Genomic DNA, 13,214 nt, shown 5'->3' on the forward strand with positions numbered 1-13,214 from the left:
AATGTTATTGCCTGTTTGAGAAATGTGTTTAAAGTGTATGGTGAGCGGTTTTACAGCCTTAAAACAAATATAATGGTCAAAAAAAAGTTGGCTACTTTGTGGATTTCACTTATTGCGGGCTATTTTGGGAACCAATCCCCCACGATAAACGACGGAACACTGTATTTTCATTTAAAAATTTTTTTTTTCTATATTTCAACTTTTCGAACACTGTTTTGGTTTTTGTATGCCCCAGGTTTTGGATGATTCGGTTTCAAATTCGGTTTCAAAAGGTTTTGTCAAAATGTTTTCATACACCACAGTTTTCATATCATTCCTTTTTTGTTGAAAAGTTTTGTAAACGTTTTGTCTCTTCGATGTCTTGGTTTTTGTACGCCCCTTTTTTGTGTGATTCATTTTTGGTGAAGATATGTATCAAAATTTTGTGTCTTGGTTTTTTTCTCCTTTTTTGTACGCACCAATTTATGTATGAGTCGGTTGTTGCTGAAAATTTTGCCAACATTTTTTTTTCTCAGTTTTTGTCTCTAAATTCCAACTAACACCCCGTCCCCTTTGTGGTTTAGGTAAATAAAGACCCCGGCTGTCATTAGAGCATTTCGGGTGTATGTGAAACAGCTCATTGGATGGTGCAGGTGTACCTAATATGGTGGCCAGCGTGAGCTTTTTCCATCAGTGTTTGTACTCATTTATTCAGATTGGAATTCCTTTCCTTACATCTCAACATCAAGCCAGGCTTTTAGTGTTCACTCTCTGCAGCACCACCTGTCCTTTCACTGCTTTTAGCTCCCTGTTTCAGCTTGCTCATCTAAAAGAACATCCATTTATTATTATTTGGTGTGTGTGTGTGTGTGTGTGCGCCTACAAGGTCTGTCTCGTATCCTGCGCAGCCGAGCCGACCTGGTGAAGACTCGTCAGCTGGACTGGGCCCTGGGAGAGTACATGGCCTTTGGATCTCTTCTCAAAGGTGGCACCCACGTGCGGCTCAGCGGGCAGGATGTAGAGAGGGGCACTTTCAGGTGAGACGGTACTTCCTGCAAGGTACACCTGCACGATCAAAATGAGATCTAATGTGGTAAGAGCGGTATCCAAAATGAGAACTTTCTGCACTGCATCAGACTAATTGAGCTGTTACTAATCATTCATTCAAGTAGAGGAGACGGGAAAAATATACATAGAGCTCCACTGGGTGTCACTCCATTGTGCAGGTGTACCCAATGTTGTGACCATGAGTAAACCTTGGTTTTCGTACACCCTGGTTTTCGTATTATTTGATTTTTGTTGAGAACGTACACTGAAATGTTGCCTCAGTTTTACTTACATTGTCTCGGTTTTCCTATGCCCCAGTTTTGGTATTATTCTTTTTTTGTTGAAAATCTTTGTCACATTTTTGCCCGTCAGTTTTCGTACAGTCTTGGTTTTCATACGCCCCAGTTATTGTATGATTCTGTTTCAGTTGGCAATTATTACCAAAATTTTACCTCAGTTTTCATACACTATCTCGGTTTTTTGTCGAAATTTTGCCTCAGTTTTTGAACAATGTTTTGTTTTGTTTTGTTTTTCATATGCCCCAGTTTTTGTATGTGGTTTCCGTCCAAATTTGTTGTCCAGATTTTGCCTTGGTTTTCCTTTGCACCAGTTTAGGTATGATTCGGGTCCCTTCGAAATTTTTTGTAAAAATTTTGTCTCGTTTTTTCAACACTGTCTTGGTTTTTGTATGATCTAGTTTTTGTATTTTTGACACTGACACTTTTTTTAATGGCCTAGTTTTTGTATGGTTCTTGTTTCTGTTATCATATGACACTGTTTCTGTCAAAAACTTTCACCCAAGTTTTGCCTTGGTTTTCGTGTGCCCCAGTTTAGGTATAATTCTGTTTCCATTTAACATTTTTGTCAAAATTTTGTCTTGGTTTTCCAACACTATGTTGGTTTTCATATGCCTCAGGTTTCATACAGTAGTTTTTGTCAAAATCTTTCCTTTTAGGTATGATTCTGTTTCCATTTAACATTTTTGTCAAAATTTTGTCTTAGTTTTGCAACACCGTCTTGGTTTTCATATGCCTCAATTTTCATAGTTTATTTCCAAATTTTGCCCCAGTTTGCGAACAATGGTTTGTTTTTTGTATGGCCCGGTTTTCGTATGATTCTGTTTCTGTCAAACTTTCAGCCTAATTTTGCCTCGTTTTTGTGAGCCCCAGTTTAGGTGTGATTCTGTTTCCATTGAACATTATGTCAAAATGTTGTCTCACTTTTCCAACACTGTCTTTGTTTTCGTATGCCCTAATTTTCGTATGATTCTGTTTCTGCTGAAAATTTTCACCCAAATTTGACCTTGGTTTTTGTGCGCCCCAGTTTAGGTATGATTTGGATTTCGTTGCAAATTTTTGTCAAAATTTTGTCTCGTTTTTTCCGACACTGTCCTGGTTTTCGTATGCGCCAGTTTTCATATGATTTTGTTTCTGTTGAAAACTTTCTTTGAAAACTTTTCAAATTTTGCCTTGGTTTTTGTATGCCCCAGTTTAGGCACGATTCGGTTTCCTCTGAAAATGTTGCCAAAATTTTTCCTCGGTTTTTGTGTGGCCCATTTTTCATATCATTCGGTCTTCGTCAATTGTTTTTGTAAAAATGTTTCCTGAGTTTTCATTGGCTGTCTCGGTTTTTGTACGCACTAAAAGTGAGGTCGGGCTAACGGTATGTAGAATGGCGAGAGGTGTGTATTGCGTACACTTGTTGTCATCAATCAGCTCGACTGTTGTTGTTAAATAATCTGAGGTCGTCGTTGTGAGTGGTGAGACGTCAGCTTGTTCTCCGGGAGCCTTTGTGTTGCCTTCGCGGTGTCACCACGCTATATAGAAAGACGTGACACATGAACGCATCCAGCCAGCGCCTGTCTCATCTGTCCCCCATCATTTCTCCAGCAGCCCATCTTCTGCGACCCCTTACCCTCCTCCCTCTCCCAGCGACATACATCACATTAACTAACCAGACACTATCCTGCCCTTTTTCTTTCTTTCGCAATGACACCCCCTTGGAAATCAACAGTCAAAAACGCATCCACTCCTTCCACCTTCACTTTGTTGATTTCCTTCCCCCCGTCGCTCACTTCTTCTCACAGGAGCTGAGCATATTGCCGTGTTCCACTTGAGCGAGTGTATCAGCGACACACCCAACTTGACGTGTTTGGCTGGGAAGCTTGCGACGCCACCGGTGCTCCCCTTTTTTCCCCGCTAATGGGGCCCCCATAGACACGCCATGTTCACAGGACGCAGGGATGGAAATGACACATGAATGAAGTAGAAAAGCGGGGGGAGAGAGGAGGAAGAGGAGGAGGGAAAAGACAAATAAAGGAAGGACTGGGAAAAAAAAGCGGTATGTTTGAAGAAAAATGGAAGTGAATGAAGGACGAAAGAACAATGGAAGGAAAGAAAAAAATGGGAAAGGACTTAGAAAGAGGAAGAGATTTCAATTTGCTTTCATCCCAAATAAGTCACATTCCAACAGGTACAGTTGGACAAATCCAGATTTGTTCAAGTCCTTCTTACCTTCAGGTGTGCACAAACGACATCCATCCATCATCTTCTATGCCGCTTATCCTCACTCGGGTCGCAGGTGTCTTGGAGCCTATCCCAGTACACCCTGGACTGGTTGCCAGCCAATGGCAGGGCACATATAGACAAACATCATTCACACTCACATTCATACCTATGGACAATTTGGAGTCGCCAGGTAACCTAACATGCATGTTTTTGGAATGTGGGAGGAAACCGGAGTACCCGGAGAAAACCCACGCTTGCACGGGGAGAACATGCAAACTCCACACAGCGGAGATTCAAACCCAGTCTGTCCAGATCTCCAGATCGCCAACATGCTAACCGCTGGGCCACCGTGCAGCCCTGCACAAACTACAGTTAAATCAGTTATCACATCGGTCTTGAGAAGCATAAATTTATCGGTATCGGTTTGAAAAAAAAAAAGATATCGTGCATCTCTACTAATAATTAATAAAATATACCAAACAGGTGAGAAAATTCATCGTAAGATGTTTTATTGTGATTTTTTTTAAAGTGTGCCACAGCTGATAGAAGAAAGAAAATTGAAGACAAATGTTTTTTAAAAATGAATACAAAAATACAATTTTATAAAGGGGGAAAGAATTTTAAAAACTAGGATAGGAAAAGAAAGTGAAATAATTCAAAAAAAAGGAGAAAGAGGAAAGAAAAGAATAGGAATAATTTCAGGATACTAAACAAAATGGAGAACGAAGTATTAAAAATCGAATGGCAATGATAGGAATGAAAGAATGAAATGAGTAGAAAGAAAGAAAAATAAAGAAGAGAACAAAATAAAACACTCTTTCTTAATTTGCTGAATGGTAGTTTAACTCAATTTACAATGTCTTTGGGGATGAACATCTTACAAATATACGGCAAACATCCAACAAAACATGAATACATCACATGACCTCATGAAGCCACAGAATCATTACAGAGGATCTCATTGAACGCGCTGTGATCTCCAGTCGAACGCTGATGTATCACATCACAGCCAAGATTGGAATCAGCAGCTTTGGGTCGTTTCCTGCGCTTCTTCCTTCCGCCTGCTCGTTATTCCATAACCTCCTCTAGTCTGTGAGTGTGTTTGTGTATTTTTAATACAAGTTGATGCTTGCAGCAGCTTCTTCTCATCCTTTTTCGCAAGCTAAAGGTCCCATATTACAGTATTTCTTAATAGGATTGGGTACATATCGTCCACTTTCGACATATGCAATAATCCATCATTTATGGCGGTTAATTGGTTCCAGACCTGACAGTGATAAGTAAATTTCTGTGAAGTAGGATTATAAATTGAATATTTTTTTAGTTAGAGCATAAAAAACAAGTTTATGACCTTTGAAATACGTTTTTTTAAACATTATTAGAGCCCTCTAGACATGAAATAACACCCCTATAGTCATGCTCCTATTACTTAATAGTAGACATAATAAGAGAAAATAAGACATAAATAAGACCTGTGCTTATGTGTGTTGCTGTAAATGTGTTTTGGTGTGCCCCAGTTTTTTTATGGAAACATTTTGTCAAGATTTTGCCTCATCACTTTTTGTACACTATCTTGGTTTTTGTACGCCCCAGTTTTTTTATGATTCTGTTTTCGTCAAAGGTTTTTGCCCAAATTTTGCCTTGTTTTTTTTGTAAACTGTCTTGGTTTGCAAATGCCCCAATTTTTGTCTGTTTTTCTTTGAAAATTTTTATTTAAAAAATGTCTTTTTACATCTGATTTTGTTTCCACTGAATAAGGCCCATAAATGTGTTCTCTGGGGGGGCAGAGTGAGTAGCGGACAGGAAGTGACATGCGGGGTTCAGAGTTGAATTTCAGCCTGCTGTGGGTTACGCCCGCAACAGTAGCCCATGTTTTTATTAGGGTTTTTTTTATTTTAGGGATTTTTGTGGCTGTTCGGAGAACATTCAAACCTACAATAAAAGCCTGTTGTTGTGGTGATCAAGTCTGGTGCTTCCATGTCTCACCCAACATTACAGTAACATTTCTGACAACTAGTGACAATACTACGTCAGGATCTTTGAATGCATCTTTTGAATGTCTTATATTTGGATTTTACTTCATTTAGCCATTTTTATGCATTAAAATGTTTAATTTTGGCAAAAAATATGTAACATTTGCTTAAAATGCATATGTTTTGACTAATAATTGGCCGTATTCACCCACGTTACAGCATGATTTATCCATCCATCCTTCCGCTTATCTGAGTTCGAGTCGCAGGGGCAGCAGCCTAAGCTGGGACGTCCAAACTTCCCGTACTCAGGCTACTTCGACCACCTCGTCCCGGTGACTCTCGAGGCATTCCCAGGCCAGCTGAGAGACTGAGGAGCAGCGGTTGTACTGCAAGTCTCTCCCAGGTGACAGTATTCTTACCTTATCTCGGAGAGCCCAGCCACCCTGCGGAGAAAACTCATTTCGTCCGCTTGTACCCGCGATCTTGTCTATTCGGTGACTACCAGAAGCTCAAGACCATAGGTGAGGGTAGGAACGTAGATTGACCGGTCAATTCAGTGCTTTGCCTTTCGGCTCAGCTGCCTCTTCACCACAACGGACCGATGCAGAGTCTGCATCACTGCAGACGGCGCACCAATCCACCTGTCAATCTCACGTTCTGTCCTTCCCTCACTCGTGAACAAGACCCCGAGTTACTTAAACTCCTCCACTTGGAGCAGGACCTCATCCCCGACCCGGAGATGACACTCCACCCATTAGTGGCCGAGGACCATGGACTCGGACATGGAGGTGCTGATTCTCATCCCAGCCGTTTCACACTCGGCTGTGAACCGATCCAGTTAGAGTTGAAGATCATGGCCCAATGAAGCCAGCAGGACCACCACATCATCTGCAACAAGCAGAGACCCAATTCTGCAGCCACCAAACCGGATCCCGTCAACACCCTGGCTGTGCCTACAAATTCTTCCCATAAAATTCATGAACAACCCTCAGGGGAAACGATTCAGACTTATTGCCGGCAATACAGACCGATCTCTGACACCGATCATACACGGAGTGAACCGTACACAATAGTAGTTTTACCACTTTCTTGCTCTTTCCGCATGTTTTCCAGCCACCGTCATCATGTCCTTCACGACCAAGAGGTGGACAAACGCACATGTGTCCCCATGAACCACCTGTGGAGCGACCAGGCGCCCTACACGGTCTGCAACAGCTCCCTGTCAGAGTACGGCGTCCTCGGTAAAAAGCATACACTGCAGTTAAACATTAAAGTGGCGCATTCACGCTGACCGTGCCTGCAGGGTTCGAGCTGGGCTTCGCCATGGCCAGCCCCGACGCCCTCGTCCTATGGGAGGCCCAGTTTGGAGACTTTCACAACACGGCCCAGTGCATCATAGACCAGTTCATCAGCTCGGGCCAGGCCAAGTGGGTCCGCAACAACGGCATCGTGCTGCTCCTCCCGCACGGGATGGAGGGAATGGTGAGGAGAGGATATGCGTCTCTGGAAAATACATGACATGTACTTATTATATGTTCTCAGGGTCCAGAACATTCATCAGCCCGTCCTGAGCGCTTCCTGCAGATGAGCAAAGATGATCCGGATCACTTCCCTGTAGGTCCACCTTTACTACCGTAAATTCCGGTATATAAGCCGATACTTTTGTCTTAAACTTGGAACCCTGCGTCTTATACCTGTCCAACGGTGCGGCGAATTGATGGCTGAATTGTAATTTTGTGACATCTTCTTTACTTCCGAACGACTACGAATATAACAATAATAATATAATAATGTAAATAGCGTGCTGCTTGCGAGTCAGTGACAGGAGCCAATCAGGAGCTACAGCGCACTCACCACAAGCTTGTCAACCCACAGGAAGTCAGTGAGGGTCAGTATACTTGTATATACCAGTACAACAACTAACACTCTCACTCACGGCGTCATCTTTCAAAAATCACTTAGCAACAGCACTAAATCCATCACACTTTTATGCTCCTTCAATGAAATGGTTTCTTCAAGCAAATACATAATGGGAACACTTTCAAATGTTGGGTTTTTTCATATAAAACTCGTATTTAATTAGGAGTGCACGATAATTTTTGGCCCGATATGAGGGGATTATGATGTCATACCGATAAAGCCGATAACATAAACAATAACTCTGATAATCGATGGCAATCGATGCCAGGGTGTTTGATCACTCCCTTAGCAAGCCTATTGCTGTTTGACTTTTCTTGCATCTTTGTTTACACGCTCTGCCTAGCTGTCACTGGCGGCAGCTAGCTAGCTAGCTAGAGCTATCCGCCTAGCTTCTTGTCTTTGGACTCCAAACGTGACTTTTTACCACAGTGCCATTTTGTTTTTAAAACAAACAAGCAATGCGGTTGGTTTGGAGCTCGTTTTTGTCCCACGGGGAAGTGGCTATCATGTTCATGGGGTACGTGCTAACTTTTTCAAGGGTCACTGAACAATTTTGCTGTCTTGTTGTCATTATACTAATTCTGTCTTGTCCTCCAAACACTATTTGTGTAGTTGTTGAATGAATATAAACACATACAGGTAGTGTGTCCAGCCTTATGATGGTGATGCTATCTCAGGGGTCTCCTAGCTCGCCAGCTGGTTTTGAGCAGCTCACCAAAGGTTCAAAGAATATTTGCTTAGTAGTTTTTTTGTTATAACTGTTGAATTCAGACTTTATGCCTTTATATAATGACAAATGAGCACAAAATAGCATAAAGATGATGGCCACACCGCTTGAGTGGAGATGTGCTTGGTAAATAAAGTAGTGCACAATTGAAATGTTGCCAGTCATAAATAAAACACAAATAGTTGACAGCTGTAATAGTGATGACAGTTGAACACCCCTGCAGCCCGGACACTCAGTTTATTCTCTTTTAGGTTAAGCAGGACACATTTCTATGTGATAAAGATATTTATTTCTATTATTTTTTCTGTTCATTTTGATATCTTGAACTAAAAAAGAAATTATTGAACAATTTATTTTTTTTACTCCAAAAGATGCATCAAATTAAATTCAGGTTTATGTCAAATAGTACAAAAATCCTTTCACAACAATAAAGGCAAAAAATATGTATATACGCCCAAAAGTTCATTTTTTAATAATTTCCTGTTTACCAGGGTGATCCTGGCCAAAAGCACTCATCATAAATAAATTGAAAAATGTACAGTTGTGATTGGTATTGATGCCAATTTGGATGATCGGAATCGGCAGCATAAAAACCGGACCGGAGCATCCCTACATATTTATATTTAATATGTTTTATTTTCTCTTATTATGGGTGTTCTGTATGTTAAAAGGTGTATTTATAAAGTGGTAAACAGGTTTTCTATGCTCTAACTAAGAAAAAATTATATTTCCGAATAAGGAATCCTACTTCATGGAAATGGAACCAATTAACTGCGATAAACGAGGGATGACTATACTGTATTCCTGTTGAGTTGACAGTTTTGCTTTACTCAATGCTGTCGTCACTGCGATTGCATTGGGCCTTATTGGACCGTGCAGGTGTACCTAACGATGTGTCCAGCCAGTGCAGTTCTATGTTAAATCTGCAACTATGTCCTTCTGCGGGGTGCCTAAGTGGTGATGGGCAATGTCTTCATTACGGGCTGCAGTGGGAACGCTACGGTAGGTTGGTATTCAGCGGTTACTCTGTTCCCGGGGGTCAGCAGATGTGAGGAAGCACCCTGGGGGGGATCAGCAGAAGATACGTCTCCAAATGGGGTATTGATCAAAGCATTAGTGGGAGCATAAGCATCCCCAATGTGTGTGTATGTGTGCTAACTCATTGATGTCACACACAGCCTCAATCCATGGAGGTAAAACTCACATCTTCTTAATTTTTATTTTTTCCATGAAGGAGTTTGGTGGAGATTTTGAAGTGCAGCAGCTGTACGACTGTAACTGGATTGTGGTCAACTGCTCCACGCCTGCTAACTACTGTCATGTGCTCAGACGGCAGATTCTGCTGCCGTTCAGGAAGCCGGTAAAGCATGACTTGCAACTGTCTTGCTTTTAAATATTTTCTTTTATTGTTGTTGTTGTTTTTTTTCCAGGTTGTCTTCAAATTGTACACGTAAAAGCTCCAAATAATGTCTCCATTCAGTCAAGCGTCTGATATTGGTGCGGTGTCGCCACTAGTGGTGGACACCAGTGGGCATACCTCTCACCCTGTAAACAGTTAGGAGGCGAAAAAGCAAACCATTTGCTCTGTTTTGCTATTTTTGCTGTTCTTTATTTCCAAATATTTCAACTTTCTTTTTAAATAATCTTTTAAATTTTTTTTTGTAATGTTATGACTTTATTCTGATGATATTTTGACTTTATTCCCATAGTATAACTTTTCCACCACCTATAATATTAAATTACAACTTCATTTTGTTTTGTTTCTCGTGATGTTACGACTTAAAAAAATGTCTTTTTTCTTTAATATTTCGACACTATGCTACTAAAATGACATTAAATTACATTATTTACTTTATTTTACGAGTTTATCGTGTCAAGTAAATTGTGCCTTTTTTCTCCGTACAGTGTGACATTTTTCTCTTAATATTAAATATACTTTATTCTCATAAAATTACAGCAGTTTTTTGCAATTTCTGCTGTTGTTTTAATCCTCCCCCCAATTATTTCAACTTTCTTCTTGTACATGTTCTTCTCGTAATTATGACTTTATTCCCATGATAGTTTGACTTTATCCTCTTAACATTATAACTTTTTCCGGAACCTCATTTTCCAAAAATTACAACTTTATTCGCTGTTTTGTTTGCTTTTCCTCTTACAGTTTTTAAAAATTAAAGTCTTCTTTATTTAACATTTCAACTTTTTGAACACTGTCTTGGTTTTTGTATGCTCCAGTTTTTTGGATTATTTGGTTTCTGTCAAAAATCGTTGTCAAAATATTTCCTAGGTTTTCAAACTGTCTCCGTTTTCACATGCCACAGTTTTTGTATCATTTGTTTTTTTACCCCCTAGTTTAGGGATGATTCTGTTGCCATTGAAAATGGTTTTCATACGTCGCAGTTTTCATATCATTCGGTTTTTGTTTGAAAATTTTTGTCAAAATGTTGTCTTGGTTTTGTGTAATGTTTTTTCTACACACCAGTTTAGGGATGATTCGGTTTCTGTTGAAAATTTTTGCCAACATTTTTCCTCGGTTTTAGTACACAGTCTCGGGTTTCATAAACCGCAGTTTTCATTTTTCATTTTTCATCAAATCATTTGATTTTGTTGAATATGTTAGTTAAAATACTGTCTCGTTTGTTTGTCTTGTTTTTTATACGCCCCACTTTGGTTTTTGTATGCCCCAATTTTTGGACGATTAAGTTTCCGTTGAAAATTTTTGTCAAAATTTTGCCACAATTTTTGTACACTGTCTCGGTTTTCATACACCGCAGTTTTGATATCATTCGTTTTTTGTCAAACATTTTTGTAAAGGTTTTGTCTTGTTTTTTTATCTTGGTTTTTGTACGCCCCGGCTTCGGTATGATTGGGTTTCTTTTGAAAATGTTGCCAAAATTTTGTCTCAGTCAGTATTGAGATTTCTCACTTTGTTCGGCGGTCCTTGAACGCACAATAGTTGTTGTGAGACTCAAAAGTGAAACTTTCTATACCGTGCGTTTTTAATAAGTGGGTGAGCAATATTGAAGAAATAAGGGGAGTTGAGTCACTTTTATTGCAAATGTTGATCCAAAATGGGAGGAGAACGTCAATGTCAAGCTAGCAGGAGGTTTTGAAGGGGCAAGGACAAACATGTTCCCAATGACTCGCGACTTTTTGCCATTCCCTGCTGGTCCGGGATGGCAACCCCTACAAAAAGCGGGGGATCTACTGTATCTTTTTTTTTCTTCTTCATGCACAGCTTGAGTGTTTTTCAGCTCCAGTCTTAAGTGATCCCCTGTCGCCTGCACATGTGACGCTCCACCGAGCATGAGAAAATAAAGCACCCTGAGCAAATGAGTCAGGATGTCAATAGGGAATATTGTGTTATTTGTCTCTTTTTTTCACTAAAAAGTCAAGTACGTATGCTCGTCTTGCTTGGCTGAACGCAAAAGCTTTTGTTTGTGATGTCGTCCCTGCGCTGGTGTCACATGGTGATGAAAACTTTCTTGTTTTCCCAGCTGATTGTCTTCACGCCTAAGTCTCTGCTGAGACACCCGGATGCCAGGTCCAGTTTTGACGACCTCACCAAAGGTGGACTTCCACCCATTCTTCGCTGCTGTCAACGTCCGCCAGGGGTTAAAGAAGGAAGTCAGTATTGTCCTGTGCTGAACATGTGCAGGCACGAGATTCAAGAGGCTGATCCCGGATCAGGGACCTTGCGGCCAAAGCCCAGACAGAGTGAAAAGGTTGATCTTCTGCACTGGTAAAGTCTACTACGAGCTGTGCAAAGAGAGGAAACAAGAGAACCTGGAGAACGAGGTCGCCATCATCAGACTGGAGCAGGTTTGTCTCCCCATGTCCGGTCCCCCGCCACAGGCCTGCCTGCTGGTACTGCTACTGCTGCAGGTTTAGTACATTTCGAAGCGCAGTCACCATTCACCACCAGCCCCGCAATTTCATGGATTTTTGGTCCCAAAAATTTCAAAACATAAAAAAATAATAATAATTCATTTGTATGTACTTTTTTATTGTTTTCTTGTATATTCTTACTGTTATTATATACAGTATATATTTCTGTTTATTTAGACCACACATATACGCATAATAAAGAAGTAAATAAACGGAAATATATATATATATACAGTATATTTATATATATATATATATATATATATATATATATATATATATATATATATATATAAATATATATGTATACACTGTGTACCACTCTTAGAAAATCCCACACTTTATACATGATTATAAAACTCTTGAATCTTGAATGATTATGTGTTTATGTTTCACTGATCTGTGTGTGGTGGTCCTTGAACGCACCATAGTTGTGTGCTCGCTGTGAGCCGCAGTCAAGCCAGCCTCACAACTTCTTAAACCTTCATGGAACCTTTACTGACCGTACAGGCAATGTTTTATTTGAATGTTTCACTGTTTTTACAGGTGTAAAAAGAAGTTAGCCACTGCTTCATGAGAATAGACAATGATCAAATACATCACACACCCTTTGATGACCTGCGTTGTAGGCCTCTTGCGGCTCACTTTTGAAATTCTTCACCTGTCATTGTATAAAGAATGGAAACAGAAGATTACCGTAAAGGTGTGGGAGGCCAGTCTCTTCACATTAACACTAAACTAAATTGACTCTGTTGTATAAATTCAGTGTTCTGTTTTACAACATTGCATTAAATACTATTTCCTGTTCCATGGTCAGCATCACTTTTTTCCCGTTTTTGCCAAGACTGGTGCTCGTTAATCCTTTAGCTGCTCTGTGAGCCTCAGCAATGATTCCAGCTTGATTTTTGTGCGACTTCCTTGGCGTATTTTTCCGGAATGTTCCAGTCACATTCCGAAGGCGGTGCACTGATGCTTTCTTCTGTCCCAGATCTCCCCATTCCCCTTCGACCTGGTGCGAGCAGAGGTGGAGAAACACAACAGCGAGGCTGAGCTGATCTGGTGTCAGGAGGAGCACAAGAACATGGGCTACTACGATTACGTCAGGCCTCGTCTTCTCACCGTGGTGGCCAACAAGAGGCCCGTCTGGTGGGGGTTGCGGTTGACTTCTGGTCCTCC

General features: G+C 40.5%; 1 protein-coding gene across 3 annotated transcripts in view; it reads left to right on the forward strand.

The window, feature by feature from the left end:
• The window catches only part of ogdhl (oxoglutarate dehydrogenase L), a 33,772-nt gene that overhangs the window by 16,755 nt on the left and 3,803 nt on the right, over positions 1–13,214 (forward strand). For all 3 annotated transcript variants that reach the window (XM_054798962.1, XM_054798959.1, XM_054798961.1), the window contains 8 exons: positions 866–1,016; positions 6,620–6,747; positions 6,810–6,988; positions 7,049–7,120; positions 9,388–9,513; positions 11,648–11,720; positions 11,809–11,972; positions 13,027–13,184. In XM_054798962.1, the coding sequence (XP_054654937.1) occupies positions 866–1,016; positions 6,620–6,747; positions 6,810–6,988; positions 7,049–7,120; positions 9,388–9,513; positions 11,648–11,720; positions 11,809–11,972; positions 13,027–13,184 (1,051 nt within the window). The remainder of the gene's footprint in view (positions 1–865; positions 1,017–6,619; positions 6,748–6,809; positions 6,989–7,048; positions 7,121–9,387; positions 9,514–11,647; positions 11,721–11,808; positions 11,973–13,026; positions 13,185–13,214) is intronic.

This window comes from Dunckerocampus dactyliophorus, chromosome 14, assembly GCF_027744805.1.
Source record: "Dunckerocampus dactyliophorus isolate RoL2022-P2 chromosome 14, RoL_Ddac_1.1, whole genome shotgun sequence".
Lineage (NCBI taxonomy): Eukaryota > Metazoa > Chordata > Actinopteri > Syngnathiformes > Syngnathidae > Dunckerocampus > Dunckerocampus dactyliophorus.